This window comes from Bos indicus, chromosome 4 (genome assembly GCF_029378745.1).
Source record: "Bos indicus isolate NIAB-ARS_2022 breed Sahiwal x Tharparkar chromosome 4, NIAB-ARS_B.indTharparkar_mat_pri_1.0, whole genome shotgun sequence".
Lineage (NCBI taxonomy): Eukaryota > Metazoa > Chordata > Mammalia > Artiodactyla > Bovidae > Bos > Bos indicus.
Genome location: NC_091763.1, coordinates 52535096 through 52561828, shown reverse-complemented (window position 1 = coordinate 52561828; position 26733 = coordinate 52535096). Strand labels below are relative to the sequence as shown.

The 26733-nt window shown below is 39.1% G+C and overlaps 1 protein-coding gene across 2 annotated transcripts in view; it reads left to right on the top strand.

Annotated features, from left to right (window-relative positions):
- The first annotated feature begins 2406 nt into the window (after window positions 1–2406).
- Window positions 2407–26733, top strand: part of TES (testin LIM domain protein) — a 56053-nt gene continuing 31726 nt past the window's right edge. Inside the window, exon 1 of one of the 2 annotated variants that reach the window (XM_019958731.2) lies at window positions 2407–2622. In XM_019958731.2, the coding sequence (XP_019814290.1) occupies window positions 2596–2622 (27 nt within the window). In that variant the 5' untranslated portion in view covers window positions 2407–2595. Of the gene's footprint in view, window positions 2623–2929; window positions 3152–26733 lie in introns of those variants that run through there. The other variant, XM_019958732.2, reaches the window with a different exon arrangement.

Genomic DNA, 26733 nt, shown 5'->3' with positions numbered 1-26733 from the left:
GACGGGGGAGTCTGGTGGGCTGGGGTCACACAGAGTCGGACACGACTGAAGCGACTTAGCAGCAGCAGCAGCAGATATTTTCTTTAGTATTTGTCTCTCAAATTTCACAAAATAAGCCCAAAATTTATGTTACAACATTGTTTGATGCCTTATTTAAACTGTTTCACTGGACATTTTCCATCTGTTAAGCTCCCTGAAAGAGACCAAATTGCCTTGTCATAACTAAACCTCATATTCACTGGAGTTTACATTGGGTAAACTTTGCAGGAGCCCAAACATTGTAGCATGGTTTGGGAAAATGGCTTGGAAAAGTTTTAATTAAACTGAGTGAGAAGAAAAATTCATGACCATCTTGGTCATTCCATTTTTACTTTATTAATAGAATAAGAAAAACATCACATCATAAATCAGTGCTCCGTTTGTTACTGAACTGAATTTGGGTCTGCCCATCCAATATGAGACAAAGCTAAGCTGCTGACACCAGGCTGTGGTGAAGCAAACTGTAGTGTTTATTGTGAAGGCATCAAGCAAGGAGGACAAGCAACTAATGCTCAAAACACTAAAACTCCCCAATGGTTTTTAGGGGAGGGTTTTTAAAGGCAGCATTTGGGGTATGGGTTGTAGGATGCCTGACCAGCTTGTGCACAATTCTCTGACTTGTCGGTGGTGAAGTAACAGCATGCTATTTCAGGAATCCAAATCATCAACCTTCTTAATTGCAACTGGTCTGGGGCCTACATGTTGGTGGTTCATCTGATTGGGGTGGGGGCTGGTTTCTATAAAACCAGTACAAGGATATGGCTCAGGATACTATCTATAGCACTGAAGGAAGAAACTAAAGGCCCCTGGCTTTACTTTACAGCCAAACTATTATTATTTAGTTTCATTTGACTGTTTTCCTTTGTTTTTGCAATTTCTCATATAACTGATTAAATTTGCTTTTGGGGACTTGGAAAAAGCCTAGGAAGTTAATGTTCTTCTACAAACAAAAGGCAGGGGACACCAGGGGACTGTCCAGGGGAAGGTCCTAAGGGTTCAAAACGTTAGCTAAAATGAATTTGGGTTTTTTACAGTTACCATATTTCAAAAGGTAAAGGGGATAGAGGACTTCCCTTGTAGCTTGGTTGGTAAAGAATCTGCCTGCAGTGCAGGAAACCTGGGTTCGATTCCTGGGTCGCGAAGATCCTCTGGAGAAGGAAATGGCAACCCCCTCCAGTATTCTTACCTGGAGAATCCCATGGACAGAGGAGCCTGGCAGGCTACAGTCCATGGGGTTGCAAGAATCAAACATGACTGAGAGACTAAACCACCACCACCACCACCACCAAAGGGGAGAGAAATGTGAACCTAAATAGCTATGTGATTTGGGACTTTTTCCCTTTTAAAAGTAGATGCAGATTAGGTGGTCACTTGCTATCTAATCATTATAATTTTCTATCATTACCATGAACAGAGGGGAAAAAAAAGACTCCTCTCTTTTAATTAGTCAAAAGGTTGTTTTTTTCCATCCCAAACAAGCTGAAGACACTGCTTAAAGACTCATGAGCTTTAGCTCTGTTCCCAAGAGACTAAGAAATTGGGCAGGTCCCTATACCTCTGGGGTCCTCAGTTCCCTGCAAAATGAGAAAGTTATACTCAATAATCCCTAGAATTCCTTTCAGGTCCACCAAGGCAATAGTATTCATTGCAGTTGCTCCTGAAGGAGGCCATGATATGGATCCAAATCTAGAACTGAAGCGCTGCTTGTTATGCCTATGATACTGCTTCATCTAAGCATGAGCACATGAGGAGCCTCACATCTTTTCACACAACAGGGACAACGGGCAAGCCTCTTCTTCCAAAGGAATGGTGTAAGTTATCTCTTTAGTGGTTCACATTATCCTCATTTTTGAACTATCAAATCCTCAGACAACCCATATAACCATCTTCATTGGCTGTCTGAGATAAGGTTTCCTGCCAGTGCTTGGGATAGTGGAGAAAAGTATTTAGCCAAGTGCCTTTTCCACAACTCAACAGTGCAATTATAGAGTGCAATTATAGAGTGCAATGCCCATCACGAAGATCCCTAACAATCCCCACAACTTGTCTTTTTCTTTGCTCTGAATTTATATTTAAAGTCCCAAGCAAAACAGGTACAAGCTGACTGAATGGAAAAGGCTCTTCCTCATTTCAGCTGGAGGCAGCCTGGGCTCCAATTCTTTGGGAGGAGGTAGTGAGGACGCCCAGCGGAGCCTCAGAAACCAACTCCCGGCTACCCAATTGAGCTCCGCAGGGTACCGCCCCGAACGCGGCCCCGCCCCTCACCTTGCTGGCGCCGCGCTCGGCAGCGAAGGTGCGTGCGGCGCTCAGTGATTGGCGGCTGCCCGGAGGGGCCCGGCTGTCATTGGCTGCTTGGCCCTCTTTGTTCCCGGTCCCCGCCGCAGGCCGGCTGCAGCCGACTGGGCGGCGGAAGTTTGACCGTGCCGGGCAAGTGGCTGCGGCGGTGGTGCCGGTGTCCCGGCACATCTCCTCCAGTACCCGCAGCGGTGCCAGACGCCAGGTGATCCTGGGCGTGATATCCCCGCCAGGAGGAGAAACCCCCTCTGACACATAGACATGGATTTGGAGGCCAAAGTGAAGAAGGTAGGGTGGCTGGCAGCAGCCGCTTCACCTGCGCGGGGCGCCGCCCCCTGGCTACCAGTGGCTGGTGGGGCGCAAGGGCCGTCAGGCTCGAGCGGTGTCGGGATCTCCGGCGCCCGGGGCCCCAGTACCCGGTCCTTCGGGTAGAGGGGTGTCCGCTGGCCCAACTAACTCCTGAAACCCAGGAGCGACTGAGAGTCGCGCGCGAGGGCGGGCGCGGGACATTTCTCCCTGTCTAATCAAGTCCAACGGTTGGAGGTGTTTGAAACTTTTTCTTAAGATGTTTTGGCTGGGCCTGTGCCTCCCTAGAAGAAAAGGATGAGCTTAGGGCGAGTTCGGGCGAAACCATGACACTACTTCTTCCTGTCTCAGGAAGCTGAACTTTATTAAGCCTTTGTGGTTTGGGGTCACTGATGAGACTTTTGACAGCTCAGACCTCCTCCCTTCCCAGCTTGGCAGTCAAGAGGCTGTCTAGAGTGAGCGTTGATTTAACGTCCTTCCTTCGCAGCAGCGGCTGGTGATGGCGTGAAAGGTGAAGTTTTGGGTTTTTTTTTTTTTTTTTTTTGTCTCTCTTTGGTCATTCATTACTTGACTTCCAAAGCACTGCATTCGTCTTCCAAAGAAAATGTTCTCCTTCTTTGGCAACTAGTCCCAAAGGACGATTGTCAGCGGTGGTTTAGCTCCAGGAGACGTTTCCTGACTGGCTGCCCTCCGGGCTTCAGGACCCATGGCCCTACCTGAGCCGCTCCGTGAGTTTAGGAGACTCACGTTTCCTGGGAGAAAAGGGTGGGGACCAGACTGTGACTCAGAGGGAATGCTGATGTCACATTCCAGTGTAACGTTCTGTGTGAAAGGTCGTCTCATTCCAGGGAATTGATTAAGCTAGTTGCTCCTTGGAGAAGGAAATGTTGCTCCTTATCAAATAAGGAAGGAAGTTCTGCTGAGAGTAAAGGGGGGGAAAATAGAGAACCTAATTTTCTTCTCTTGCTCATTGTGGGTTATCAGCATTGCCATTACTTCATCTTCTAAAGACAAGGTTTCTGACCTAAGCATGAGTTCTGTTTCATGCCCACAGTTGGATTTTTGAAAATATATGCAAGTGCAAAATATTAGGTTAGGTTAGGAGGCTGTTGAAAAATAAAAAGCCTGCAGTGGGGGAAAAAAAAATGTTTGCCCTTTGTGACTAGACTCAGCATCCAAAAGGGAATTCAAGAACAGGAAAACGTAAATTCTGAGTGTACAGTGATTGAATTCTGTTGTCTTATAGTTTGGTTTCTTATTCTTTTCTTTGCTTTTAGATGACACTAAAAGCAAATTGATTTTTTGTTAATCTTGCTTGCTACTAGGAAAGCATTTTGTTTGCCCCTTAATTAGCCTTCTGTTGATGAACGCTTTGCTTATTTTGTTTTTCTTGTGGGAAACAGTGGGTAATTTAGTACTTGTCTAAAATTTTTTGTGGGGGGATCTTGTCTATGATTAAACACAGTGCTTCAAAAAAGACTTTTTAAATGCCCAGATTCTTTGGAAAGGAGGGATGAGTGGGTGAAACCATTCTGTGTTACTGTAATTGCGAATACCTGTCATATATTTGTCAAAACCCACAGAATAAACACAAAGAGTGCACCCTAAAATAAACTATGGACTTTGGGGGATGATGATGTGCCAGTGTAAATTCATCAATTGTAGCAAATGTACCACTTTGATGTGGGATATTGATAAAGGGGTGGGGGGGGGGGTCTGAAAGGGGATAGGAGATATATGGGAATGCTGTATCTTCTGCTAAATTTTGCTGTGAACCTAAAACTGCTCCAGGAAAAAAAAACAAAACAAAACACCCTCTATTTAAAAGGAGGAAAAAAAAAACACACACAAGTAACATTCAAAAGTGATTTTGAAATTATTTGGGACAAGAAGTAATTCTGAGGGAGAAAGTCCAGAGTTAAGAATTATATGTGCTAGCAAGGGAAAAATCCAGACATTATTTATACACAGTTTCCTTAGTTTCAGAATGTGGATTATCGTAAATAATCGTCTTGATATATGGTGTAATTTTTCTCCTGCATCTTCCCTTTACTTTAAAAGGTTATCTTTTCAACCGAGAATCTTATCCTTCTAATCCTCCTCCCCCCCTCCCCCCACCCGAAGAAAAAGGATTCCATAAATTTAAAACTTTTACAGACAATACCATGACAGTAACAAATCCTGTTTCACTACCTTGTCATCACTGGTGATTCTCAGGGCAAAGTCCTCAACTAGTAAATTGGAAAGTAAAAGATCCCAAAGATGTCCAATCTGATTGCCAACATACCCTCTCTGTGTCTAGGTAGGATCCTTGACAGATTAATGTTCTGTGTATTTGACAGAGTGTTTCCCAGTACAAATAATTTAGAGGTTCCAGGAATACAGAAACTTGCATTCCCTTTAGAAATTGTTTTCTAACACATGAGAAGGAAACATTACAATATCATCTTTGATCTTATGAGTCTTCTTAACCTGTTTTGGTATCTAGGATACTTTTCAGGTCTCCCTTCTTTTTGACTTGGATATGCAAGAAAACTGATGGTTTGAATATACCTTTTAAAAATCATAGCTGAAAGTTGAAATAAAGGCACAGCCATTTAAGTAAAACTAAATTTGACTTCTGTTTTAAGATGCATGGCATTTTTTTCCTTTTAAAACCTTTTTACTGTTGTTTTCATAAGAAATTTTCTCCAGGCAGATGACAAATGTTACTTTCCCATTAACATTTCATGTAAAAAGAATTAGAGGGTTGTCTTCATTTCACATCCACCTAGGTGGATGATGTTATTATAAGATTCTTTGTTTTTAAAAGGAGAACTTGGGTGTCTATCATTGGCATAAATTTGGATTAATTACCGGTTAAATACACCATCAGAAAGGCAAGGAATTTTTATAACTAGATTTTACTATATTGTATTTTGTTTGAGATAAGTGAGCTGTTGCTAGGAAGTGAGAGCTAGTTTGGTTATACAGAGTTTTGTTTTAATAATATTTTAGAGTAGAATTTGATTTTTACATCTTTGCCCTTTCTTTGGAGTTACTTGTCTAGATCTCTTCCTTATGTCTTGTGTCTCTTTATTATAATTGACTTCATGTAAGTAGAGCCTGTGTCTGCTTGGAAAAAACAATGACCTTTGAGAAACAGAAACAGAGTCTCATTTTATGGTGAATGCTAAATCATGGCCCACAGCCAGATGTTTTCCTCTTTCCTTTCTGTGTTACTCTCCCCTGAGAGGAGAAGGAAATGGCAACCCACTCCAGTGTTCTTGCCTGGAGAATCCCAGGGATGGGGGAGCCTGGTGGGCTGCCATCTATGGGATCGCACAGAGTTGGACACGACTAAAGCAACTTAGCAGCAGCTCCCCTGAGAATCACTTTTTTCTCTTTAAAAACATACCAGAGAGAAAGAGAACTATAGTAATTTCCCTTAGGCTGCCTGGAATTGCAAAAGAGCTTTTAATATTACACTTTATTCATTGTTTGCCTCCTTTCTAACCTCCATCTTTTGATCCTTCCTGATGTCTTGTGTATTTTTTCTGTAGGACCCTTTTCTTTGTTTCTTTAATTTTAAAAAGATGAGATTTTAAAGATTACAAAGTCACTAAAACATCTTGTTTCTCAGCATCCAAACATGTTCTGAAAGCTTCTGTCATTGCTGAAAAATCAAAGTGAAACCATGTGATTGCAGTTGGAAAGATAACTGAACCACAAAGATTATTTCCATTAGAAATTAGAATGAACCTTTTCTCTTAGGGTGGTGCCTGACTGAAGTGGAAAAGACAAGTAAATGGTGACCTGAAGGTTCAAATCTACACTTGAATTCTCTGCTTGAAGCCATTCTTGCCTGAGAATCATTGGCAAGACTTGGGGTAATGGGAGGGCTTCCAGGGCTTTACCTTAGAGGCAGTTACTCTCTCAGAACAAGTATAGAAGAAAGTGTTCCTTAGCAGGGCTTTTATCTCTTTTAAGCCATAGTGAGAGTCATTACATTAATTAGATATGAAAAGTCACTTTTTCTAACTTGCTTTGAATATTGGTTTGAATAGAACTGTAGTAGGTTTTCTGTTGATTTTGTTCCTTAGTCCTGTCCTGTGAAGTTGAATTAGGGGTTTATGTCTCCACTGGCTGTCAAGCTGTGTACCATCACCTCTCTCCTTGACTTTGCTAGCTCACCTTCAATAATACTAAATATTACTAATCCAAGACACACTCCTCACCCTACATGCCCCCTTTTTCCCCCAACACACACATCACCCTCCTTTTTTTTTTTTTTGAAACAAAATAATTTTTATTTCCTAACCATAGCAAACATATACATCCAATATGTACTTCTTCTTGTTACCAGCTAGATGGAAAATCTCTTTCTTCTATATTCCCAAAGCATCTTATCATAACTCTTAGCAAACTCATTACTTTCTCCCTCTAGATTATAGTCTTTCTCTTAACTAGATTGCAAGGTTCTTGAGGGAAATTCATATCCTATTTATATTTGTATAGTTATTTTGTTTTCTGTTCAAAGCAATTTATGAAGCAGACTAGCTTCATTTTAAGGATAAGAAAACTCAGGCTTAGATAGGTTGATCTGAAACTGGCAGAACGTAACTGTGATCTTGCACCATGGTCTTCATAATCCACGTGACTTCCATTATGTCACCTAGCCTGAGTCCTCTGATACTTTTGCTCTGATCACTGCATATATGTTGAATGAAGTACCCTAATAGAAAAAAACCTAAGATGCATTTAAGCATTTTTATTTGTTTAAAGGAATTATATTGGAGAAATGGTTTCTGTTCCAATAAAATTACCACTCTACTGGTTTCCTATAGTTAGTTTATACTTTACCCATGGTCATATGTATGCCTTTAGTGTAAGTTGCCTTTGACATTTTTTGCATGGAAACAAAGTCTAAATAAGTACAAATATCATGAAAAGTAACTTCTGGGAGATTTTACAGTCAAAGAAATTCCATAAGGTCCAATAACGTTCTGGACCATATCTTCTAGAATTCCCAGGTTTTGTTGGGAGCAGTTATAGTGCTGCCTTCTAGCTACTTAATATGGTTCTGAACAATAGCAACCCTGCTTTTGGCTCTTTGTCTCTCAACTAGTGACATCTGGAATTGTATACAGGTACTCATGGTTGGCCTGGAGAACAATCTGTTCTACCTGCTGAACCCCAGAGTTGATAGTAAGCCTTACACATAACATGGTAGGCTACACCTCTTTTTCTCCTAGCCACAAAGTACTCTAAGTGCCACTGGAATGGCAGATCATGCAGCTTAGAATAGAGCAGTTAAAAACAAAAAGTTCAATGTTAGGAGAATTGTTCATACAATAAGATCTATTGAGAAGCAGTAGGAAACACCAAAATGAACTATTTAACGAGGCACTCACTGAACTCCAGTAGGGTACCAGTCTTGTGAGCCTGGAATTAACATCATGGACCACAGAATTAGTCTGAGGGGTCTATTTAGTAGAAAGAAAATGATAAATTGGTAAAAGAGTATTACTTCCTATGTTCTTTTTCTGAAAGCCAGAAGTAGGGATATAGTTTGCCCCATGCTAATTTGAATATGTTTTTTACACACCAAATCACTACAGTGTGTTCAGAAATTAGAAAAGATCAATAAGTACCCAGTATAGGTAAAGCGCAGTAGTATACAGAAAGATCTTCTGTGGTATATTAGCTTTCTCATGTCTGTTTATCAGTATGATGTTTTAAATTCGCTCTGGGCTGAGAATTAGCAGATCTGGGTCCACTGTAGTCTTTGTGATCTTGGCCACTCTGGATATCAATTTCCATATCTATAAAAATCAATAGGGGAGCCAAGTGATTTCTAAGATTTCTTCAAACCCAGTTACTCTTTTTGACTTTGGAAAATATCAGTAGTTCACCAAATATAATAATGTTCCACAGTGCTTAAAAATCATACAAGCCAAGAATATATAAATATATATGATTTTCAGTGAAATGGCCTGTATATAAATGTTATATATTCTTATGGAGTCCATGAGAAAATGAACATTTTTTTTCATAGATCTTATCTGTTTTTTCAGCTTGTTTTTACTTAATTAGTTTGCCTTTTAAATATTTGTGGGGTATTTGAAAACATTAAGTTTAATTCATTTAACTCTTTAGTTTACAGCTTCAAAGGCATATAAATTGCTTTATTAGCATGAGGCAAATAAGCCTAGTCATGATGTATATCACTCTCGATGGTACTTAATTACAGGAAAATGAAAAATAATGGAGCTTTTATTGTCTTTAAAAGTTATCTCTCCTAAAATAAGATGATTCATTTAAAAACTATGTGAGTAGTTTATGTGCAAAACATTTTTCTAAACCCTGGGGGTATAGTATGAACAAAAAGACAAGATACCTTGTATTACAGAACTTACACTATTGAGAGAAAGGATAGAGAAAAAAAAAATGACAAATTAAATGATAGAAAGTAAGTACAAATGGGATTATATCCCTTAGTGAACTCTTCACAGGTCAAGAGTACACTAGATTTGTAACACAATGTCCTATTTTAGTGGTGATTCTTGGCATTTGTTCCTGGCTTTGCAAGCTTTGTACTTAGGAGTGATTATTTGTCTTAAGTAATGTCAAATGAAAAATGAGAAAGCAGCTTATATGTATTAGAATGTGAAGAAGCTTATAATCAGATAAAGCTAAAATATTTACAGTGTTACACCTATAGATACACAAACTGTCTTTTTCCTGATTACAAATGCGCTTCAAGGGTCATTCCTGTATTGCATTTCCTGTTTACAATCATTACTAATTTTTGTTTGGTAACTACTGTCATGGTACCTGAAAGAAGGACTTTTAAAAATCCATTTATTAGATCATTGATATATAATACATACAGGAAATTATTTTGCTTTTTACAAAGTAGTGATGTTTAGAGATTATTATATGAATTATGAAATAACTTTTTTAATGATAAGAAAATAGAGAAAAGACTAACCAAATTGAAAATGAGTTTTAGAACCTCAAATTTTCAAGATTTTAAGGAAAAATTAATTTGAAAATTGATAAATTTGTATTTGATCTTTGAGTAAAATCCATGGATTAAAATGTGCCTTAAGCACTGTTATTAGAGGATTAAATTTAGAGGTTATGTTTTTCAGCTATCCAGCTCCAGTCTTTGATTCTCCTATAAAAAAGCTGTGGTCGTATTTAAAATAGTTTCACTTATTTTTTTTCCAAGTACCTGATCTACCTAACTCCCTACTTAAATAATAGGAAATTAGAAGAATTAATATGCATGACTATAATTTTCTAATGCAAGTTCAAGCTGTGATTCTAAAATGACTTTTTAACTATTTTTCTTTCTTTTTTCTTCTCAACCATTATAATCACTGTTCATTGCCAGTTACAAAAACTATAAGAAAGAACAGAAGGTGATAGAAGAAAGAACCTACCTAAAGAAACTCACTAGGTATAATCTGGGGACTGCTATGGAAGTATTTCATATTTCTGTAGTATTTAGCTATAAAAATTGGTTGATTGTAGGTATCACTGCTTTTATTTTGGTCATATTCAACAAAGGAGAAAAGCATTGTTTAGGATTGCCAGTTTCTCTTATCCTTGGCTAGTCAACAATGTTGGACTGCTTGGGTTTGAGTATGGCTTGAGGGAGGGACTGTAGGAGAAGCCAGGCAGTTTGAGGACTGCCAAGAGCACATCTGCCACGCAACAGCCAGGCTACCACTATGTAAATATAATTAAACTCTGGATGAGGCCGGATCATCCTCAAATCACCTATGCTTCAGTCTGTCTTTATTACAGTGACATTCTGACCACCATACAAATTTTAAGAAGGGGTTTCAGGGCATCTGTTGGTTACATAGCTTCGTATCTAAAACAGTGAGCCTAGCAAAAAAGGAGGCTGAAAGCCTAGCACAGATGCCTTGGTGCTGAGTCCGTTAATGTCTGTTGCCACCATGAACTTATTACCCCTGTTTTGTTTAAAGATAAAGTGATATCATGTTTCATTGCAAAATGACAATGCAAATATTAGGTGTATTTTTCTTTTTATGAGTGTAATATCATGGAAGTCTTGATAGAATGAGTCACAAAGTGAAGGTAAAGAATATATTTCCATTATGGGATACTGGCATACAATACAAATAATTGAGGGTTAAACAAAACAAAGTCACCATTTGTTTTTCATAGAGGATATTAAAATTTCAATTTAGATGTAAAACTACAGAATCTAAATTCCTTTTCTATCAGTATCATCTGTTGAGCTTGTATCCCCCAAACTTCCATGATGTCATCTGTGGTGGATCAAAGAAGGAAGGTAGGCAGGCTAGCTAGTGGGCAAGATGTGAATTAACTACAGTGCTGGATAGAATGACATCAGTGCTATAATACAGTGTTGCTCAAAATATCTGTGTTGAGGAACCATTTTTTCAAAACTCCGAATCTGTCCCAGGCCAATACTTTTTAAAATACAATAAAAACGAGTTACTAAAAGAAAAAAAAAAGATAAAAATGAGGCCAATTTAAGAAATATACCAGACATACTGTCAAAGTGCTTAACAATTCTAATTTCTTTCAGTTTCTTTGTATGTTCCATCACAAACTGGTAACCAAAAGTTTGCAGACTGCACACTTTGTAGCACTGCAATAATAGGAATACAGACAACTACGACTACCATTCTCTACCCTTATCAGTGGAGAATATGTTCCAAGACCCCCAGTGGATGCCTGAAACCCCAGATAGTACCAAACCCTATATATACGGTTTTTTCCTATATACACATGCCTATCACAATAAACTGGAAAATTCTGAAAGAGATGGGAATACCAGACCACCTGACCTGCCGCTTGAAAAACATTTATGCAGGTCAGGAAGCAACATTAGAACTGGACATGGAACAACAGAATGATTCCAAATAGGAAAAGGAGTAAATCAAGGCTGTATGTTGTCACCCTGCTTATTTAACTTCTATGCAGAGTACATCATGAGAAACGTTGGGCTGGAAGAAGCACAAGCTGGAATCAAGATTGCCGGGAGAAATATCAATAACCTCAGATATGCAGATGACACCACCCTTATGGCAGAAAGTGAAGAGGAACTAAAAAGCCTCTTGATGAAAGTGAAAGAGGAGAGTGAAAAAGTTGGCTTAAAACTCAACATTCAGAAAACGAAGATCATGGCATCTGGTCCCATCACTTCATGGGAAATAGATGGGGAAACAGTGGAAACAGTGTCAGATTTTATTTTTCTGAGCTTCATTATCACTGCAGATGGTGACTGCAGCCATGAAATTAAAAGACACTTACTCCTTGGAAGGAAAGTTATGACCAACCTAGATTGCATATTCAAAAGCAGAGACATTACTTTGCCAACAAAGGTCCGTCTAGTGAAGGCTATGGTTTTTCCTGTGGTCATGTATGGATGTGAGAGTTGGTCTATGAAGAAGGCTGAGCGCCGAAGAATTGATGCTTTGGGACCGTGGTGTTGGAGAAGACTCTTGAGAGTCCCTTGGACTGCAAGGAGATCCAACCAGTCCATTCTGAAGGAGATCAGCCCTGGGATTTCTTTGGAAGGAATAATGCTAAAGCTGAAACTCCAGTACTTGGCCACCTCATGCAAAGAGTTGACTCATTGGAAAAGAATCTGATGCTGGGAGGGATTGGGGGCAGGAGGAGAAGGGGACAACAGAGGATGAGATGGCTGGATGGCATCACTGACTCGATGGACGTGAGTGTGGGTAAACTCCTGGAGTTGGTGATGGACAGGGAGGCCTGGCGTGCTGCAATTCATGGGGTCACAAAGAGTCGGACATGACTGAGTGACTGAACTGAACTGATGATGAAATTTAATTTATAAATTAGGCACAGTAAGAGATTAGCAACAAGAACTAAAAATAGAAAAATCATAACTATATACTATAGTAAAAGTTTTGTTGATATGATTTCTCTCAATTAACTTCCTCATTCCTACCAAAAATGGAGCTGTGGCTTATTCAATGGCATACCCAGTCTCTGCAGTAATTTTTATATTTTTCTGTCCAAACCTATTCCCAAATATTTGTAACCATCCTTTGCATGTGTGCTTGCTAAGTTGCTTCAGTCGTATCCGACTCTTTGCAACCCTATGGACTGTAGGCTGCCAGGCTCCTCTGTCCATGGGATTCTCCACGCAAGAATACTGGAGTGGGTTGCCATGTCCTTCTTCAGGGGATCTTCCTGTCTCAGGGATCAAACCCGTGTCTCTTTGTCTCCTGCAGTGGTGTGCAGGTTGTTTACCACTAGTGCCACCTGGGAAGCACTAAATGGTATAAGTCATTTTAGGGGATCCCTTGCTGAAGTCTTCATGTGGGCTTCATGTTTTCTGGTGCCACATGTTACCACCAACTAGAATATGTTTCTGCTTATGTCTCCCACCCATGAGTTTAATGCCTTTTCCATCTTAACTAGGCAATTAGCACGTACTGTGTGGCTATAATTTCTGCAGTTTGAGGTGCAACAGCAACACTAACATGAATTTGTTTTTCCTTCTTTACAATTTCATGAATAGAAGATTTCTTCCTACCATAGATCTTAGTAGCATCAGCATATAATTTTTTGCTGCTAAGTGGAGAAATATCCTTTCCTTTCACTTAAAGGAATGACCTTTCCTTTCACTTAAAGGAATCACTTTAAGTTTTCTCTTTGGCATATCTGAATTGCCAGCATCACTATTTCTGCAGTTTGGAGCCATTATTAAGTAAAAATAAGGGTTATTTGGAACGCAAGCACTGCAATGATACTGTAACAATCAGTTTGGTAATGAAATTGGCTACTAAGTGACTAACTAGCTGAATAAACTGGTCAAAGGATGATTTGTAACTAAAAGCAGGACACAGCAGACTCCAGATTTCATCACACTACTCAGAATGCAGTTAAAATTTAGGAATTGTTTACTTCTGAAATTTTCCATTTAATATTTTTGGATCATAGTTAACCATAAGTAACTGAAACTGCAGAAATCACAAGTGTGGATAAGGGGCAACTACTGTATTATGAGGTTTCAGAAGCAGAAGCAATATAATTGGGTGGATTGGGAACAACATTATGGAGGAAACATCAGTCAAACTAACTCCTGTAGGATAAGTAGGCAAAGAAGGATTTCCAGGAAGAATAGATAATCTGAACTAAAGAAACATGGCTGCAAAACATCAGTAAACCCTTGGCATTCTCACCATTAACATTTTCAGCATTGACTCTTCTAGAATAAAGCTAAGGTATATGATTTGTGATTTTCCTAGATTACACGTTTGAATTTCGAAGTGTGCCGCTGAGCTTGTACAGGAACCTAATCTACTGCTGAGGATCTATATCTCTCGCCTAATCGTGATTCTTATTTAATGTCATCTCTTGACTTAGAGGAGAAAACATCACACTGGAGTCTAGCTGAGGTAGTCTGGGCTTGGCTGCAAGCTGTGGGTTAGACTATCCTGCTTTGAAGTAAAACTTTACTTTTGCTCTAAATACACCTGAATGCCAATCCTGGGCAAAGTGGAAAATAAAAAGATGGTCTTTTGACACCTTTTACCCCAGATTTTCTGTGCCTTCTCCTCATCGGGCTTTTCCTCTCCAGATTCCCTTGGATGCTTGTCCTTGCCTGGGCAGCCTGCTCTAACAGCTCTTTCAAGCCAGTGCCACAGGCCTTTCCCTTCATTCTGTCTCTGAGAACATGCCTGTACTGTTCTCTTTTCTGCATGTGCTCTGATTAGGTAGACAGTCAATGTCAAGACATCACTTAATTGTATAGTCATCCTTACTCCTCAATTATACTCCTAAAGAAATACTGTAGCCCTTAAGCCTGGTAAAAAATGATGGGAATATTCAAGTTTAGGTATGTACAGTCTTTAAAAAGGCTTCTCAATAAATAGCAATATCTGTGGAATCCACTCTTTGAGCCAGCTGTGGAGTTAGTGACACAAGACCAAATTAGAATTGTTTGTCATGATCTAGATTCTTTTAGGAGACTCTTACAGACGCCTTTTGGAATCACATTTTAAAAATACCTTTTATAGCTGATAATTGGGAGTTTCTGAGGCCTGTGTATAAAAGCACATGCATTACAAAGTCTTTCCACTGAGCCAGAGCTCAGCCAATCCTAATTAAAAAATCATTTCATCAGCAGCTGTAGCCTGTGACACTTTTATAGTCTGCATTGTCTTTCTCAAAGTAACAGAGTTAGGAGGAGGCTCTTTTTGAATAGAATTCACAGAAGAGAATTGGTGAACAGCTCAGGTGACTGCCTTCATGTAAGAGTTTAGAAATAATTTGATAGTAGTAAATTTGAAAAATGTTTATAAGGAACCAGCATAAACTGAACAGATGCAATACATTTCTTTTTATAATTTACTTACCTAAAATAAGTGCAATCTTAAAAAAAAACAACTAAATTATTTTGTCTCCAATAATATTGTGAGGATATATTAGGTTTTGAAAAAGTATACAGTACTGAAAAGTTAGTTATGAACTGCTGCCTATAAACATACCTAATTTGAATCAAGTAATTTACATTCTGATATCACAAAGAAGTACTATATATTTTTTCCTTTTCATCACCAGAAAAGTTATATAAGAAAATAAGGTTTATATCAGTCTTTTTCCAGTTTTATCCTCTGTTCATTAAGGAGGACTATGACATATTATAAAAATTGTGAAATTTTTCTTTTGAATGTATTTCTAGAAATTTCTTGCTAGTCAAACCTGATCGTTTGTATTCTGGTTTGTGACTGTGTTCTAAAACAAGTATGTATGTATGTGTGTACACAAGTGTGTATATATGTTGAGATGGCTAGAGAATAAGATGAGAGAAAAATCATTCTACTGTGTCTTCTGAAAGATTGTTCCCTGATCTTGACTGAGTGAACAGTTAAACTGAGGGGAATAAAATGAGAGCATTTATAAGGAAAGAGCAGAGTTTTGTTTACTCTGCCCATTGGGGTGGATAGAGACTTAAATATTTGAAGTGGAAAAAAATAGAGGCAAGGGTGGTAGATAAGCACATTTATATCCCCTCCCTTTGTAAAGTCTGTCATTACAGATCACTTAGTCTTAGCATTTAAAATCAAAACAGAATAGAGGCTGTCAAGATGGCCCCCGTTGATCCCACCTCCTAGAATTCATAATCCTTTGTGTTCCCCTTCCCTTGAGTGTGGGCTGGTCCTGGTCAGTAGCTGCCAAGGAATGTAACATGGCAGATGTGATGGTACATCCCTTCGAAGATTAAAGACTTCAGCCTCTATCTTGGGTACACTCACTCTCTGTGGTTTGCTTGGCCTGGGGAAAACTTGCTGCCATGTCATAGGTGCCAGTGTGAGAGAGCTTAAAAGTGGATCTTCCCCAGTCAAGCCTTGAGTGACTACAGCCTTGGTTGACCCCTGACTGCAACCTTGCAAGAGTCTCTGAGCCAGCCCACCTAGATAAGCCACTCCCACCTGCCTGACCCATAGAAAGCTATAAGATGATAAATGTTTGTTATTTCCAGCCCCCAAATTTTGGAGTAATTTGAAAGTAATACAGAGGTTTTCCACTAGGAATCTAGTGATTTGGGGGAAAAAAAAAAAGAATTATTGCAGTTTTTGCTTCATTATATTACCCCTGGACACTGCATAAATATATGGAATCTTCTATATAATATAGTTAATAATTTTCAGTACTAGTGATAAACCTACTTGTTTTGAATAAAGATCTTTCTACTTTGAGAATTAACTTGTTCATTTGCATTTCATTGTTTCTTTTAAAACATTTTTTTTCCTCTTCCTAAAACATTGTAAGAGAACTATTTTACATCAGGACCCTGGATGTTTCCTTGACTTATGCCCCATACTTTTGAGGGTCCTCTTGTATGTGTGAATGATCACCTCAGGGCTTTCTGTGTAGTGCAGGTGGTTAGCAGACACTCGGGTTTTTATAATCAGTCTCAGGTTTGTCTAGGAAGGAGGAATTCCTGGCTGGTAACAAATAGACAGTCTTTCAGATGAAAGTCTATTGTTCTACAGAAGTTACAGATGAGGAATATGACTCATTTAAATTATTACTTATCTTCAGAGTCTCATTTTAGAGGAAAAAATAGTGATTTTGTAGTTAAGCTCAGGATTTGGAGTTAGAAAGGCCAAGATTCAAATCAGCTCTGTCAGCTTTTGGCAGATTGCCCACAAGATAGTCTTAGACAAATTACTTAATCTCTCCAAGTCTCAGTGTCTTTATTTGTGAAATAGGAGTAATAACACTTTCCCATCAGTTGTCTTGAAAATTCAATCAGGTGATGTATGTATTGTGCTTGGTAAGTATTCGTGTCTTAACAAATGGTGTGCGTGCATACTAAGTCGCTTTAGTTGTGTCTGACTCTATTTTTGTGACCCTATGGACTTGTAGCCCACGAGGCTCCTCTGTCCATGGGATTCTCCAGGCAAGAATACTGGAGTGGGTTTCCATGTCCTACTCCAGGGGATCTTCCCGACCCAGGACTTGAACCTGGGTTCCTGTACTGTAGGCAGATGTCTTACCAGCTGAGCTACCAGGAAAGCCCCTAACAAATAGTAGTTGAGGTGTTTTTATTACCACTTCCACCTTCACAACTACCAGTGGTCATTAAGAAAAAGCATAATGAGAATTGCTTTAAGGTACCCTAACAAAACTACAATTCATTATTGTTTCCTAGAAAAAAGCAGCAGGATCTACTTCTGGTCTTCGTCAAAAATGTTACTGTATTTATTGAGGTTGTGTAGATGTTTTAAGTAACTTACAATTTGATTATATCCCAGACCAAAGTAGAGAAATTGCCTTGGTTACAGTCCTTATATCACTTAACCTAAGACTGGTACTGCCTTAAAGAATGTAGAGAAAGACTGAGTGGGAGTTATCTATTTAATTTGTTAAAGTTCCAGGAATATTGACCCAGTACCTCCAGAATAGAATTTATTATGAACTGTTTAGACTGAAAGATCACTTGTTTTCTTTTCCTTCTTATCACAGTGATTTGTTAGTGATGATTTACTACTATATGTGAACAAAAAAATGTCAGTTCATTTGTCTCACAGTGGATTTTGTGATATAGTTTCACGAAGGGCTCTGCCTTTGTACTTCATGCACTGAAAAGCTGAAAGGATGTGAAAATGAATTCTAGAATCTGTTATGAAGAGTTTTATTTCCACTTGCTTCTGAATAAGTGGTCCTGACAACTAAAGATCCTTACTTGATTATTTTATTCTTGGTATAATATTTTGATCTCAAATTAAAATTTATATTTCTTTCTATTTAAAAAGGATTAATATATTAAATATTTATCTGACCCGAGGTCTTTGCATGTTCCTGATCTGTACGTAGGCACTAGTGGTTAAGAACAGGCATTCTGCGGTGCAGCTGACCTTAGACCTGTCAGCAGTTTTCTGCTTTAGTTTCTTCACCTGGATGAAAATGCAGAAATAATTAACAGGTTTCATAGCATTGTTATGAGTATAAAATGAGATGACCCAAGTGAAAATTTACAGCCATGCCTGACAATATAATGGCTCAATAACTATTTGCCATTGCAGTTATTATCACCACCACCCCTGCCAGAGCCCTTTTAAAATCTTTATTTATTTTTTGTGAAAAGTAATGGAAATTCCTTGGTGCTATGTCATAAATGATTTGATTAAATTAAAGCAAGTATTAAAAAAGTAGATAATACTTTCTGGCATTTCTACAAATCTCAGGCTCTGCAGCAGGCATCAGGAATTCAAATATGAACTAGAAACTCAGTCCAGTGGAGTAAATGAGTATCATAGTATAGAAAAAAAAGGGCTAAATAATAGAATTTGAACTAAGACCAATGGAATTCAGAAGAACTCTGCTGAGGATGGTTCAGGAAGGATACAGAGTAACTGCTGTTTGAATTGGGTATATACAGATGAAGGAGAAGAGGAATGAGATCCAGGCAAGGGAAAAGCTCATCTAGAAGCAGAGCATGGCTGGAGGGGGAGGGCTTCGAGGAAGGGAGTTGTAGGATCGAGGGTGGTGCCAAGTTGAAAGGCCTTTCTCTGCCAGGCTAAGACACGTGGAATTCATTGAACTCACTGAAAGTATCTAACAAGGGTAATATTACCATCACCTTTGGGTTTTATTAAAATAATTTGGGGAGCAGCGCTATGACCTTACATGAAGGGAGTGATCAGTTTGGAGAGTGTGAGCCCAGGTTGATGTGATAGAAATTTGGACATCAACAGGAAAGTGGAGATGTAAGAGCAAAGTGTAGTTTTTAACAGAACTTGGACATTAAAAGCCTGACTTTGACAAGGATAAAGAGGCCTGCATGCCCAAGTTTGGGTAACTAGGTAAGTGTAATGACTTCTTCTTCATTCTTCTTCTCATGTATTTCGGAATTAAGTGAGAGATGGAAAGTTTTTGTTCTTCTGAGCAAAGCAAAAAATAACCGCAATTTTACTAGGAATGATTAATCATACCTCTTAATCACAATAAGTTACTTCTTTGTATTCCCACCTAAAAAACTTGACAAACTATATGAAAGTTGAAGTCTTTATGTTTAAGTCTGGTTTTCTGTGTAATCTGACCTTTTTTTTTTTTTTGGTGGTGGGTGGTCACTGAGAATCTTAGTAGATATTGGGAAACAGGCATTGAGCTAAAAAACTAAAACAGTTTAAACTCTTATGTTAGATATTAATGAAAACATACCAATTTGAAGTTGGGTTGAGGGGAAACTTCAAAGATTATACCAGGTTTCTAGAAGAGCCATATGCTGAGAATTATTTATTTAGAAATTTAATTCCTTTGTCTGGAATATTCACTTCTGTGAACAAGATCTAAAATACCTGGGTGTAATATGAATATATGTGTGTATACATATATATATGTGGATGAATAGATGTGTACATGTACAGAGAAAGAATATATATGTATTTCATATAATCTACCTTGGTCAGCTTCATTCCAAGGTGATTAAAGAATTCTTAGTAACACTTGTGTGTTTAGTAACCACATATGAGTTTTTGCTCCAGAGGGAAATTTGGTTATGAAAACAGCATGAATCAGATGATCTCACTATGAATACTGAATAATATCTTCCAGACGTAAATTGTATCCAAATCAAGTCAGACTGTATTCAAAATACCAGATGTTCCCTACTTTGCTTTTTCTTTAAAGTATCTGATATGTAATACCCTTTCCTGGGTCAGAAGGGTCACCTGAAATATTGCCAACCTATGTGGTTGCCTGAAATTATAAATATGGAGAAATTGATCCCATTCTCATTTCTCTCTCTGAAATAAGCAGGAGATGAGGGATATTTTAGGCACGGATCACAGTGCTATATGTTCAGTATCTGGATCCTGTAGTTAAGGATATTTAAAAAGCTTATTTGTCTATGACTAGTATTTCAGGATAAATATTATACAGTCATTTTTATTTTTTCAAAGGACCTAGATAGTTATTCCTAAAGCATTACTGTAGTTTTCCCAAATATAGTCAATCCAAAGGACCTGTTTTCTTGGACACTGAAGAAGAAAAATTAATCTGTCATGTCCTTGTATTGATGCTGGCCAGAATATGTTACTAAAATTATATGAAGTAGACAACTTTTGGACTTGTGTGCTTATGAAAAACACGTGTTTTCAGGCACCAAGTGTTGACTCTGCAGGGACTACTACATCCCATTTGCTGCTGAAATAATTATGTATAATAGAACTGCGTCTTACCCTCAGAACTTAAATTTTGTGTTTCCTATGTAGTTTTTAAACTACTCTTCCAAGCTGAATTCCAGATGATTCTGACCTGTTAGAGCCAATAATACATTAGCTTTCTCAAATAATTATTTGCTATTTAGTATTTAAATGTTAAGCTGGTGACCATGCTGAATAGCAACTGAGATGAAGTTAATCTGAAACACAATTTTCAGCCATAATTTTAGAATTGAAAAGTGTCTTAGAATTGATCTAGTTCAATTCCTTCATTACCTAAATGAAGCCTAGAGAAGAAGAGTAACCTCTAAAATCAATGGACTTGGTCGTAATTCCTTAGGACCACATCACAGTTTTCCTGACTCTCTTCCAGTGCTCTTTCTACATTTTCACCATTTAGTCATGTAATTCTTGATCATTAATACCTGATATAGTTAATTCTCATCCATATTACATGTAAGCACATATAAGCACATATATATATAAGCACATACATAAAACACCAACATGTATGACCTTCCTGTTCTAAACAGCCAGGCTGCCTTAGGTGAGGAACTAATACTTCCTCTACCATCCCCTTCCACACACTGTGGATATCATTAAATAACTTCCTTGTTCTCATCACTCACCAAAAATTCTCCAGCCCAGAAACCTGGGCAGAAACTAACCTATAAGATCTGAATGTCTAAGAGTAGTAGCCATAACTCTTGAGGAAAAGAGAAGGACCCTGACTGACCAAAGAAAGCAGTCTGTACTGTGGGTAAAGGGAAGCATGAGGTATAGAGAGAAGAATTCTGGGTCCTGGACTTAAGGGAATCCTGAACACTAACGAGGAAGAGAAGTTGGTTGAGCCCTTAGAACAGATGGTATTCCAGACCCGCAAACTGAGACTAAGAAAAGTTGGAGAATCCAAGCTCCTATGACCTCTGCCCAAAAGAGTCTTGGAATAGGTCTTGAGAATGTTCCTGGGGAAGCTCTGGCTCTGAAATTCATTTTACTACAAAGTAGACTTAGTACATTTTACTTCATTTTATATGTTTAACTTGTTAAAGGGAGAATAGCAGATGCCTAAATTGGTGCGGGAACAAAAGCAGAAGGAAGTTACCTCATACCAGTAGAGATATGTCTGCTGGGGTGCAATTTTATCATATAAATTGGGTTGAACAGGATTAGAGAACACATTATACTCTGGATTATTACTTAATCTGGAAGTAGGCAATCTATAAAACACTGTTTTCCACAGATCTTTGTTGTTTGAGTATGATACAGAGTTTGTGCTTTTGTATCCTAACAGAGTTTGATAAAGAGGGTAAGATTATGGAAGAAGTTCCCATCCCAGTAAGTGGCATAAGTTAGAGATCTTCAGTGCTGGGTGTTAAGGAGGTTGAGTTTATAGCTTCATTTATATCTATAAAATTTATCTTAATGAAATTCCTCTAAAGAAAGTAAGTTTATTGCCAGTCTGAAACTCTGATCACTTTAGCTGCTAAAATGGTTTTGAAACCTAGGTCCTTTTTTTCACTTGTGTGTTGTTTTTTAATTAGAAACATTGGGTTGTAACAGGAGAGTTTGTGTATCATATTGCTGTGACCTCATTCCGCTCTCTTTCATTTACTTGTCTCTTTGTGATATTTTGAGTCTCCTCACTCCTTATGTATGGACCCCAGGGGAAGAGGAATGTGTGTGTGTTTGGGAAGGTGGGAAGGGACACATTCTTCAGGTGGACACAAACCCAAACTGCAGGAAAGAAGATGAAGTTGATCTTCCAGGCAGGCCAGCGGGAGTAGAACAACACTGGAGCAGTGCTTTCTGAGCTTTCCAGGGCAGACTGCAGAAGTGTTTTCTCAAATTACTGCTTCTCTCAGAGTTAGGTCTCCTAGTCTCCCTGAGGGTCTTCCTGAGGTTTGGCCAGCAGAACTTAAGAGGGGCTCTTGCTCCCCAATTCCCCATCCCACCCTATGCCTGCATGCCTTTTCTCTAGGACCGTCCTCTGTAGAGTCTCATCTTCTCTCTGGGGATGTCTTCTTTTTTAAACCTGGTAACCTAAGACATGGTGCCAGATGCTTCAGGAGATTTATTTGTTCCTCAGGAAAAGAAAAAAAAGGATAGAAAGCCCCACTTGGCCGCTACAAGACTGGCCTTATCACCTCTCATGTTCTCTAAGAGTTCCTCAACTCTAACCATCCTTCTTCTGTCACGGGCTTCAAATACGGTGTCCCTTCTGCTTTGAATGTACTTCCTCCTTCTCTTTACTGAGTTAGATGTTCATCCTTTCCAGCTTATTTCTTGGATTACTTGTTCAAAAGATCTTTCCCATCCTCCCTGCCTGATTCATGGTGTCTCTTTATATAGGTTTCAAAGTCATCTCCATTGAGAGGCATTGCAGGAGGCTTGGGGCTTGTAGTCCTTTTCCTTGAAGCAGAAATGAGCTAGGGAATCTCTTTGGAAAATGGAAGGGCTCCCACTGGACACCCTACAGAGTCTGCCCCAGCAGCACTGCTGCTGCTGCTGCTGCAAAGTCGCTTCAGTCGTGTCCGACTCTGTGCGACCCCAGAGACGGCAGCCCACCAGGCTCCCCCGTCCCTGGGATTCTCCAGGCAAGAACACTGGAGTGGGTTGCCATTTCCTTCTCCAGTGCATGAAAGTGAAAAGTGAAAGTGAAGACACTCAGTCTTATCCAACTCTTAGCGACCCCATGGACTGCAGCCCACCAGGCTCCTCCATCCATGGGACTCTCCAGGCAAGAGTACTGGAGTGGGGTGCCATTGTCTTCTCCGGCCCCAGCAGCACAGTAGAGCACAAGTCAGACACTGGGTTTTAGGTTAGTTTGCTGTTGACTGGCCGTGTAACCACCAGCAAATCATCTCCTCTAAATTTTGGTTTCCTGATTTCTTATATCAAGGGGATGTCTAGGCTTCTCCAGCATGAAAAATATGTGGGCACTTTAAAAGAGTAGATGTTCATGGAACACCACCAGTTCTAATAGCTCTCATGAATAAATGGATAACAATTTTAAGAATATTAAAAAGCAGGTAGGAAAGAAACAAATTGCCCCTTTCCAAGGCTGACATCCCCAAGAAAAAGAAATGCAAAAAGGCCTTACAAATAGCTGAGAAAAGAAGAGAAGCTAAAGGCAAAGGAGAAAAGGAAAGATATACCCATTTCAGTGCAGAGTTCCAAAGAATAGCAAGGAGAGATAAGAAAGCCTTCCACAGCAATCAGTGCAAAGAAATAGAGGAAAACAATAGAATGGGAAAGTCTAGAGATCTATCTCCTCAAGAAAATTAGAGATACCAAGGGAACATTTCATGTAAAGATGAGCACAATAAAGGACAGAAATGGTATGGACCTAACAGAGCAGAAGCTATTAAGAGGTGGCAAGAATACACAGAAGAACTATACAAAAAAGATCTTCATGACCCAGATAACCATGATGGTGTGATCACTCACCTAGAGCCAGATATTCTGGAATGCAAAGTCAAGTGAGCCTTAGAAAGCATCACTATGAACAAAACTAGTGGAGGTGATGGAATTCCAGTTGAACTATTTCAGATCCTTAAAGATGATGCTGTGAAAGTGCTGCACTCAATATGCCAGCAAATGTGGAAAGCTCAGCAGTGGCCACAGGACTGGAAAAGGTCAGTTTTCATTCCAGTCCCAAAGAAAGGCAATGCCAAAGAATGTTCAAACTACCACACAGTTGCACTTATCTCACATGCTAGTAAAGTAATGCTCAAAATTTTGCAAGCCAGGCTTCAGCAGTACGTGAACCATGAACTCCCAGATGTTCAAGCTGGATTTAGAAAAGGCAGAGGAACCAGAGATCAAATTGCCAACTTCCATTGGATCATCAAAAAAGCAAAAGAGTTCCAGAAAAACATCTACTTCTGCTTCATTGACTATGCCAAAGTCTTTGACTGGGTGGATCACCATAAACTGTGGAAAATTCGTTAAGAGGTGGAAATACCAGACCACCTTACCTGCTTCCTGAGAAATCTGTATGCAAGTCAAGAAGCAACACTTAAAACTGGACATGGAACAATAGACTGGTTTCAAATTAGGAAAGGAGTATGTCAAGGCTACATATTGTCACCCTGCTTATTTAACTTATACGCAGAGTACATCATGAGAAATGCTGGACTGGATGACGCTCAAGCTGGAATCGAGATTGCCAGGAGAAATACCAATACCCTCAGATATGCAGATGACACCACCCTTATGGCAGAAAGCAAAGAAGAACTAAAGAGCCTCTTAATGAAGGTGAAAGAGGTGAAAAAGTTGGCTTAAAACTCAACATTCAGTAACAATGATCATGGCATCCGGTCCCATCATTTCATGGCAAACAGATGGGGAAACAATGGAAACAGTGACAGACTTTATTTTGGGGGGCTCCAAAATTACTGCAGATGGTGACTGCAGCCATGAAATTAAAAGACACTTGGTCCTTGGAAGAAAAACTGTGACCACCTAGACAGCATATTAAAAAGCAGAGACATTAATTGACCAACACAGGTCTCCTTCTAGTCAAAGCTTTGGTTTTTCCAGTACTTATGTATGGATGTGTGAGTTGGACTATAAAGAAAGCTGAACGCCGAAGAATTGATGCTTTTGAACTGTGGTGTTGGAGAAGATTCTTGAGAGTCCCTTGGACTGCAAGGAGATACAACCAGGCTATCCTAAAGGAAATCAATCTGAATATTCATTGGAAGGACTGATGCTGAAGCTGAAACTCCAATATTTTGGCCACTTGATGCAAAGAACCAACTCATTTTAAAAGACCCTGATGGTGGGAAAGATTGAAGGCGGAAGGAGAAGGGGACAACAGAGGATGAGATAGTTGGATGACATCACCGACGTGATGGACATGAGTTTGAGTAGGCTCCAGGAGTTGGTGATGGACAAGGAAGCCTGGTGTGCTGCAGTCCATGGGATCACAAAGAGTGGGACGTGACTGAGCGACTGAACTGAACTGAACTGAACTGATGCCTTCAAGGCACTTGCAATCTAATGTGCTTTCCAGACTGGCACTGAATTCTCCCAGCATCCGAATATCAGCCACGTTTATTCAAAAAACTACTCTACGTAAAGTATCAAGGCCTTTGAGACACTTAGGAGAAACCCGCTTATATGGTCAGTACTGTCTGAAATTTACAATCAACAGATTACACAAGTACATAAACATAAGCATACCTGTTACATGCTAATTAATACTGCAGGGTAAGTAAGTGCTGCAGAAGTTTTTCCAGGAATTCACAGGAGGGGTATAGTAGTTAGTCATGATGCAGTGAGTAAAAGTAAAATTTAAAAGGCTAATTGTCATTTCCAAACTTAAATTACTTGAGTAATTTTAAATATCTGGAACTGTGAAAAGGAGCTGGACAGGATTGAGCAACTGAACTGACTGAAGGCTGACTTTGTAAATCAGCAATGAGTTCTTAGTATAAAACCTCTGCTAACTGATTGAGGTTCTAGTTATATTAGCTGAGCTTCCAAGTTTCATTCAGAAATACAGAATGAGGTGGCATTGGTCTAGTATGTTTCTGATATTTTAGATCAGTATTGCTCAAACCAGATGATTCAGATTTGAAGGCAGGCAAGAATTTGTTTAGGTGGCCATTTAACTTAGAGGCAGAATCATACTTAGTTCTCCATATTATATAAGCCAGTAAACCTTTGTTTCAGGATTTTATACACAGCTACAAACATATAAGTTTGTATGTGTGTGCATATTCTCTTTCCTGAGATAAAATGTATTTCTTTTTTTTTAATATTTATTTAATTGGAGGCTAATTACAATATTGTATTGGTTTTGCCATACATTGACATGAATCCGCCATGGGTGTACATGTGTTCCCTATCCTGAACCCCCCTCCTACCTCCTTCCCCATCCCATCCCTTTGGGTCATCCCAGTGCACCAGCCCAGAGCACCATCTCATTCATCGAACCTGGACTGGCGATTCATTTCACATATGATAATATACATGTTTCAATGCCGTTCTCCCAAATCATCCCACCCTCGCCCTCTCCCCACAGAGTCCAAAAGACTATTCTATACATCTGTGTTTCTTTTGCTGTCTTGCATACAGGGTTATTGTTACCATCTTTCTAAATTCCATATGTATGTGTTATTATACTGTATTGGTGTTTTTCTTTCTGGCTTACTTCACTCTGTTATAATAGGCTCCAGTTTCATCCACCTCATTAGAACTGATTCAAATGCATTCTTTTTAATGGCTGAGTAATACTCCATTGTGTATATGTACCTCAGCTTTCTTATCCATTCGTCTGCTGATGGACATCTAGGTTTCTTCCATGTCCTGGCTATTATAAACAGTGCTGCAGCGAACATTGGGGTACACATGTCTCTTTCAATTCTGATTTCCTCAGTGTGTATGC